This window comes from Malania oleifera, chromosome 1 (assembly GCF_029873635.1).
Source record: "Malania oleifera isolate guangnan ecotype guangnan chromosome 1, ASM2987363v1, whole genome shotgun sequence".
NCBI classification, from domain to species: domain Eukaryota; kingdom Viridiplantae; phylum Streptophyta; class Magnoliopsida; order Santalales; family Ximeniaceae; genus Malania; species Malania oleifera.
In genome coordinates this window covers 99,205,012-99,213,823 of record NC_080417.1, presented here as the reverse complement: position 1 = coordinate 99,213,823, position 8,812 = coordinate 99,205,012, and the positions used below count along the sequence as shown (strand labels likewise).

The following is an 8,812-nucleotide window of genomic DNA, read 5'->3' as shown; positions in this document are numbered from 1 at the left end:
TATATTTGAATGATTGAGATTGTTTTAAAAACATATTAAGTAAATTTTGTCTATTATATAAATACTAGTTGTGGAGTAGGTGCATGCTCCATGATTCTGTACTTTTAATTTTAATTTTTTAAAGCCAAGAATTAAAGAATATTTTAATTTTTAATTTTTAATTTTATATTTATATTCAAGAAATGATTGTAGAAAAATTAAATAGGAATTGAAGGATTTTAAATTTGATTATAGGAACACTTATGGTTAAATAGATATAGGTAGTTGAGTATTTTGAATAATTATGAGTAGTAGTAGAAAAAATTTAACATATTATAAAGGTATTTTTTAGTAGTTATGGGTAATTGTAAGGATATTTTGAATAATAATGGATAGTTGAAAGAATAAATTCGACATTTTTTAAAAAGACATTGAAGGAGAATTTCCTTTATAACCTTAGGTTCATAATTTTCGGTTACCAAATTTAGAAAAGGGATTCAAAATTTCATTTGACAATCATAGAGGCTTGGATCACAATTTTGAATTTTTTTTGGTAAACTTAGAAAACTAAAAATTGTAAAAAAATAAATAAATAAATAAAAATCACTCGTGTTCAATGTAGCAAAACATTTAAATGCTATTTCCCTGTGAAAAAAATAAAATAAAATAAAATAAAATTGCAACAACAACAAAGTGAAAAGATATTCGCATTTTTTCTTTTTTTTCTTTTCCTTTTGCTTGAAAAATAAACTCACGTAGTTTAGTCACCGATTAACGGATGTTAATGAAATCAATCATTCACGGTCTTACTCTTTAATCGGAGGAATCCAGCGGCCATAAGCGATCCAAATTCAAATCTCGAATCCAACGGCCACCAAACAAACCCCACCAAAATAGCCGTTACAAGTGCGTCCAAGGCTCCCCAACGTTCACATTTCCATCCCCCCACACTCCGCCTCTTAATCTCATTCAAAACAAAAAGATCTGAGAAAGATTACTCTCTCTCTCTCTCTCAAAAACTCCATTTTCACAAGAACTCCATTTTCACAAAAACTCCATCTTCATCAAAGAAGCCAGACCCGTCTCCATCAATCTGCTTTCCGGGGATTTTCAGATGATGGATTCAAACGGCAAGAACGCCGGAAGCACGACTCCGGCGAAAACCCCACAACCCCATCGATCAAAGATTCAAGAAGTTCCCAAAATTTCTGAGAATTTGAACCCTAATTTCGGAATCCCAGGTTCGAAACCTTCCAGTTCACCGGCAATCAAGTCTGCGAAGTCCCAGAAATCAGCCCCGAGAATGGCTAACCCAGTCGCTTCTCCACGTAACAAGATTCGAGAAAGAAAGTTCGTGGTGGCGAAGAAGAACCCGAACAAGAAGAAAGCAGGAGTGTCTGCAGTTACATGTAGATGCAAAGAGAAGAACGGGGGTAATGTTCATAAGTGTCTTTGCATGGCTTACGAGAATCTTAGGGTTTCTCAGGAAGAGTTCTTTAAGAACAGGGATGGTATGGATGACCAGTGCGACTGGGATCAGCCATCCAACTGCGAAAGAGCTGAACTTGCAGGAGACGAAGAGAAGAAAAACCCCTCTTCGTTACAAAACCCTAAAACTGAGGAAGCGTATGGATTAGTGCAGGTTGAGGAAGGGGATTTTCTGGTGATGAATGAGACAATTGAGCCAGCGGGTGGAGTCGGTACATCAACTGTTAAGAGAAGAAGGGATAAGTTGTTGGAAGAAGCAAGGGAGAGCGTGCCTGAAGCAGGATCTGGAAGAGTGATGCATTTGGTAAAGGCCTTTGAGAGACTCCTTTCAATGCCAAGGTCAAAGGAATCTGACCAGACAGAGGAAAAGGAATCAGAAGAAAGCACCAAGAGGGGGATGAAATGGGCCTTACCAGGTTTGCAACCTAAGGCTCCAGAAACACGGGAATCCTTATCTTCACTTTGCCCGTCAGAGCTGTTCTTGACTTCAGAGAATCTCGGTTTAGATTCCCAGGTTTCTTCGTCATGGGATAGTAGTCGAGGAAGGTTTGTAATGAATAATTTTGGCTTCTTTAATAATTTTCACCTCTTTTAGATCTCATATGGTTTTGTCCTTCTTTTCAACCTTCAGCATTTCCAGCAGAACTTCTTGTGGGGGTCGGAGGAGCCGACGAAATGTAAAACTTCTGTTGCTTATTATTCTTTTCATATTTGATGAATTTGGGCTATACTTTTCAACTGATGAGATCAACAATCATGTTTGAATTAGAACACTGAGTCATCTGGGACTGCTGGGGGAAGGAAATGGAGGAGGAGGCAGCTTAAGGCAACCAGCCAAAAGCCATTCAAGCTGAGGACCGAGGTATGTGTCAGTGTCATTGAATATCCCCAGATCTAGATATTATTTCATTGGTGGTAGTACACTCATTGTGCTTGAATGTATGTTACTCTTCTGATTTTTTTTATTTAAAAAAAAGAAAAAGAAAAAGCTTTTGGTAGTATCATTAGTTCCAGCATTTTCCAGAATATAAACGGATATTACCACAGTTTGTGTCTGAACTAGGAAATGCAATACTAGTTTAGTTCTTTCTAAATATCCTATAAATTTTCCAAAACTTATGATAGTCCCAAAATGAACTTTTGTTGGGATAGGAAGTCTCTTATGAATCCTTTGCCCTTCCTCTCATGGGAGCCTGTCCTTCGAAATGCTAGTCTCATAGTGTCTATCGAGGTTATTGAAATTTTCATTTCCAAAAAAATTTCATGATTTGAGAAACGTCACAATAATTTTCATCAGGAGCGATCATTTTAGCAATAATATGGCCAAGAGAGAGAAGATACCATGTTTCATTTTCAGTGGTGAGTGGTTTGTAATTATCTGCTCTTTTTGTTGTTTATTTTATTTTTTTTCAAAAAGGCAAGATTGGATATATTAGCTCGAGAGGAAAACAAGATCAATTACAAGGAAAAAAAATCAAGAAACCGTCAAAATTAATTAGAAAATTTCCTAGCACCACCTTCTCTTCTATAAAGACATCAACCACAATCCTATGCAAAATGCCATAAGAATTGATTAAAGCATAATCAAATATTAGAGATTTCCAAGCTCTCCAAATGTGATAAATGTTGGTTCTCCGCTCAAGCTTGCAAACAGCAGCAGAGTGTTAACGTTCCCCAGATGAGATAGCCTATCAATTTTTTCTCCCTATTAGAGTGCATAATACAAATGAAAAGAGAAGTTTTATAGGGCAATTATAAGACCATCTATGCTGGATGGATCAAAATATTGGGCAACTAAGAAACAACATAACCAAAAAAAGTATATAAGTTTCCAAGAGAATGCTTAGGTAGATGAGTGGTATAATATTAAAAGATAAATTAAGAAATGAATATATTTGTGGTAAGATAGGCATAATTCCTTTAGAAGATAAGATGAGGAAGAGGTGGCTCAGGTGGTTTGGGCATGTGCAATGTAGGCCAAATAGTGCACCAGTGAGAAGGAGTAAGTTAGTTATTATGAGGAGCAGTAAAAGGGTGTAGGTGCAGACCTAAAATTACTTGGAATAAGATACTAAGAATTTTATATTCCTGAATTCGTTGGAGAAAATTGTCTATGATCATGTAAATTGGCATAAAAGGGGTTCATGTAGCCTACCCCACCTACTGGGGCTTAACGCTTGGTTTTTTTTTGTTGTAATAGAAATCTTCAAGGCAGCAGCAGGCTTCCTGTAGATTGTACCATTCAAACTATATTCAAAAAACAAGCGGTTCCTTCCTGCTCTATAGATGTCAATGACAGAAAGAAGAATGATTTCCCTAGGCTGAGATCCTCTATTCAGAGTGCTTAATCTGCTCCAAGCAGCCAGCCAAGTGACAAAGAAGAATCTTGGGATGTAATTTTGAACCAGACCACACAGCCCCAACTGAAAGTGGGTTCCTTGCCCTCATCAGGTTGGTTAAAACTGAAAGAGCCATTTTAGAAGGACAACAGCTTATCTTCAATAAGAGGATGAGGAACAAACTTAAAAGAATATCAGACTGCAGCAACAGTGGCAGTGACTCTTTTAGGCCAGTTCCAAGCATCGTTTTTTAGTATGCTGGATTATTTTGCATCAAGAGGCATACAGAAGTCTAGGTTAACATTCATACCAAGTTTGTCCACCAAAGATCCAAAATGGTGCCAATTGTCATGGAACATGAATGAAGAGCATCCATTTCCATTATGAAGCTGGCAAAGGATGAGGTTCTAGCTTTTAGGATTCTCTTCCAATTGGCTGGACCTAGACGGGTGAGGTTTGGGTAGCTCAAGTCGATTTGTCCTTCGGGTTATAGCCAGCCACCAAATAGAAGGAGCTTTAGAACACATTAACCAAAGGAGTCTTATAAAAAAAGCTTCACCTAGCTCCTTAAGGCTTTTTAAACCCAAGCCTCCTGTTAGAGGTTTTACAAATGTCCCAACTAAACTTATTGGCCTTGGCCTTTTGAGTCAGATCCTCTCCACAAGAAGGATTTACATTTTTGCTCCACCAAATAGAAGGAGCTTTAGAACACATTAAAAAGGATTATACTTTTTATGAAGTTTATTTCCTGTTAATTATCTTTCCATGAATTTTTTAAATGAAATTTTGAAGAATTTATCTCTTCAATTACCAACGTTAATATAATTTTAATGTGCTGCTATGTTCTTATTCTCTTTTGTTCTTGTAGCAAAGGGGAAGATGTAAGGAGGAAGAATTTATTAGGAAGGTGCAAGAAATGATAATGGAAGAGGAGAAGATGCGGATACCTACTGCACAAGGTCTCCCGTGGACAACAGATGAACCAGAGGTGAGTCTATCATCTGAACAAAAGAAAAGGCACAATTGTACTGAGTATATTTTTCTCACCAAAAAAAAAGGGGGAGCCCAGTGCCCAAAGGAGCAGACCACGATGGGTCTATAGTATGCAGTCTTACCTTACACTTTTTGCAAGAAGCTGTTATCATGCCTCAAACCCGTGATCTCTAGGTCACACGATGACAATTTTCAAAATTATTTTGCTCACAACTCAAAAGTTATTTTACAATGTGTGGTGATTGGTATTCTCAGTGCTTAATGAAGCCTCAAGTGAAAGAATGCACTAGGCCATTGAACGTGAAGCTACATAGTGATGTGCGGGCAGTGGAGCGTGCTGGCTTTGATCAACAGGTATATTTCTTACTGCTTCAGTTATTTTGCATGTAGTATTAATTACAACCCCTGGCCAGAAAGAAACAAAAGCAAGAGCCCTTTCTTCTACACAAACAACAATCAAGGAATGCCCAAGGGAAGGGGAAGCAACTAATGACTAGGGATCTAAAGTCTAATTGACTAGGAAGGAGGTCTCCTTCCTCGGAGATAATAAAATTGGAATGACTGTACGAAAAGTAAGAAAGCCCAACCATATTTTTATGACTATGACAAATGTAGCAATTGGTTTTTTAAAATATATTTCACAAGTGGTTTTCCCTTGTAATTTTGTACCATTCCTTTTTTCAAATGGGTAGTTCTGTCAAGACGCTTGAAGGCTAATTTGTTTGTAAGCGCCTCTGATTACAATTATCAGTTTTTTTTTAACCCTCACTTGTTTTATTTGTATATATTTCTCAGTTAATTTGACCAAACGAGCCCAAATTTGTAATTATTTGGGTTAGAAAATTCGTTCCAATAGCTGTAGACTCCTGTGCAGGTTAGTTGTTCATTCTTTACGTATATTCATTATTACGTGGATTTAATTCAGGTGGCAGAGAAAATGAGCCTGATTGAGCAATACAAGATGGAAAAAGAGAGCCAGCAGAAGGTAAATGATGTTTTAAAAAATATATGATTGCTTTGGTGAGAGATTGTCATAGTTTTATTTGATGCATATGTTGGTCTTCTGCAGCTGGAAGAAGAAGAAGAAGTAAAGAGATTGAGAAAGGAACTAATTCCAAAGGCACAGCCAATGCCTTATTTTGACAGACCTTTTATCCCTAGAAGGTGAGAGACTTGATTTGCAGGGTTTCGTTTGTGCCTGTTTTGTCCATTCAATCTCTGAGCACTTTGACACTGATGTCACCTAAGTGACTTCATCCAGCAGGGAAGACATGAAATTTTCATTCCCATGATTAAACTCCATTTTTTTTAAAGTTATTTCTAGAAACCAAAGTGGCTCTACTTAGAGAAATTAAGTATGTAGGAACAAGATGACAATTTAAGCCCTCTGTTCTCTTGTGTTCGTTTGGAAAATCAGATACTAGAAATGGTGGTTCACTTTAGAGAAAATAAGGTTGTGGAAAGCAGAAGACTCGCTCTATTTTAAGGTCAGATTATTTATAGAAATGATTCTAGGAAATTTTTTGGAGTGCTTGCAGCAGGAAAATATATATTTATATTTGTAGTGCTTGCAGCAGGAGAGAGAGAGAGAGAGAGAGAGAGAGAGAGAGAGAGAGAGAGATTTCCTAAAATTCTTTTCCTTTTCTTCTTTTTTGGCCCCAAGGTTTCAACAAAACCATTTCCCAGTAATGAGAAAAAAGAACAGAGATGATATAATAATTTTAACCCCTATATTGACTGACTTTTTTAGCTTATTTATTGTGGTGTATTTTTATAAGGTCAATGAAGCATCCCACTATTCCAAGAGAACCAAATTTCCACATACCCAATCATAAGAAGATCAAGTGCTGTTTGTCATGGAACGACATCAACATTTATGATTACAATCATCATCACTGAGAGGCGCTGATGACAATGAAGAATCTCCTCCTTATCAACCATTCAACATTGTTTCTCCATGGATACCGAATAATGTCAACCCATCGCCCTTCTTTGACGCCCATCAGATTTGTAAATGAAGCTATCATTTTATTTGCAATTTTGGTTGATGGAGATATTTTGGATAGTTGATGGGGTTTCTATTCTTAAAAGCAGAATAGACATTTAAAATATATAATTATTTGATATTTTACACGCACAGAAAAGGTGCGTTTTTCCTGTGCACTCCAAGCACCAGACCACCTAACCAATTTCCACCAAATCGACTAGTCTCACCCCAACCTTCAACTCTTAGAATCAATGGCAAATGATTATTGATTAAAATAATTGAATGGAGAAGTGATTCTTGAAGCTTAAGCTCCCACCCCCAGCTTCCATTCCCTGTGCTCTAGTCAGAATCAATGGATTTTGGGGGTGGGGGTTGGGGGTGGGGTGCAAGAATAACAAACTTGACTAGATTTTGGGAGGCTCTTGATTTGTTTACCGGGATCAATGGCGGGGAAGGGTGTTGGGGGTATGGATTTGCTTAACAAAATTGGCTGGTCTCCATTGTTTATGGCATGGATGGGTACATGGATGCAGGCCCTCTCGCCATTAATCCAGATTCCTGATAGGAGCAGTTAACAATTGAATTCAATTTTTCTTTCTCCATTCTTTTCACACGGATACAAAAAGAAGGTTCAACTTCAAGTTGTTCAAGAATAATGGCGTTGAATTTCTAAACCCTTTGACTTATCTCGATGAGGGCAGGGGAGGGATATAACTTAGCGATAAAGTGTCACCTTGACGTGGTGGAAATCATCCATTCGAGCCTAATTAACACGAAAACCTAAACTATGTCATTGAGAGGGAAGGATTAAATCCTTTTAAGAAATAAAATTTATGTGCAAAATATAACCCAACTCAAATTGAAGAACCCTTAACAATTAAGGGGTTAATAGAATAAATCGCACTTTTATCACCAAATTATAACACCCCTAAACTCATTTCTAGCTAATTTGAAATTCATAGTTTTTATTTGTGCCATCTTTTTCCACCCTTTAAGAATGTGACAATGATCGTCGAGTTAAGGTAGTCGACTAAGAAATTAAAAGGTCACCTAAGCAAGGCATAAGGGATTTACCTAGACAAGCCTGAATCATGTGTCACCTGATCACCTTAGTGACTATGTAAAAAAATTGCCTGAATGAGATATAAGACAAACATCACCCAATGCAACCAAGGAATCAGGCGACGACGGTTGCCGAGTCGTCTAGTAGGTCACTTAGTCATCAAGCAAAATGGTGGATTAAGTATTGGGCAAGCATGTTAATTATCATAGAGTTTTTGTTAGCTATAATAATTGGATCTTTAATTTTTAGAACGGTCTCAATTTATAATTAGGCTTTTAATATTTGACCTCAAAGGGGTATAAATGGGTATACAACCTAATTTGTAAAAGATCTTCAACACACTCAACACAATTTGCACAATGTGACAAACAACTATTACTTGACATCCACGCTACTTTATCCCTCTATTCCTATCTCTTATTGCCTCTAATTCCCCTAACTCCCCTTTTCTCTCTTTCCTTCTCCTTACCTCTTCTAAGCTAGTTTCAATCACTTACCTCATTTTCTTTACCCTTTTAACACTGTACAACTTCTACGAGTATCTCATTATGTCCTTGTGCCTCTAATGGTGGCTTGGTACAACGAGTCCATCAAAACTAATCCACCATTTCCTCATCTTAGTTGCATCATCACTTCAAAAGGTACTTTATTTTTTGATCGAACAATTTGTAACATCAATTTTACAAACAAAGAGATGAACTCCATCATTTTCAATGTCCATAAGGGTGAAGGTGATCACTAGTCTCTTTTGCCATTGATTCTAATGAATAATCACTATTTCTATTATCTGTAAACAATCATTTTTAGAGGAGACTTCCAAGAGGTCTCTATTGATATATTAGGTGGTCCAATATCATTAATGGTGTAGGATTAGGTGTTGGGGTATGTAAATTGATTAGGTGGTCTCTGGTGATTGTAGCGTGCAGGAAAAGCACTTGTGTGCTGCATAAGAGCTTTTGTGTG

At 37.1% G+C, this 8,812-nt stretch overlaps 1 protein-coding gene across 2 annotated transcripts; it reads left to right on the top strand.

Moving 5' to 3' along the window:
- The first annotated feature begins 687 nt into the window (after window positions 1–687).
- On the top strand, window positions 688–6,956 carry LOC131147128 (microtubule-destabilizing protein 60). 2 transcript variants are annotated; one of them, XR_009134630.1, is made up of 9 exons: window positions 688–2,013; window positions 2,099–2,144; window positions 2,237–2,329; window positions 4,675–4,794; window positions 5,055–5,153; window positions 5,725–5,784; window positions 5,869–5,963; window positions 6,217–6,286; window positions 6,578–6,665. XR_009134630.1 is itself a non-coding variant. In XM_058096924.1 (8 exons), the coding sequence occupies exons 1-8, from the start codon at window positions 1,094–1,096 to the stop codon at window positions 6,696–6,698; spliced, it is 1,554 nt and encodes a 517-aa protein (XP_057952907.1). In that variant the 5' UTR covers window positions 688–1,093; the 3' UTR covers window positions 6,699–6,956. The 2 variants fall into 2 exon arrangements, 1 of the variants encoding a protein (XP_057952907.1); XM_058096924.1 differs by lacking the exon at window positions 6,217–6,286 and having other exon boundaries at window positions 6,578–6,956.
- The last annotated feature ends 1,856 nt before the right edge of the window (window positions 6,957–8,812 follow it).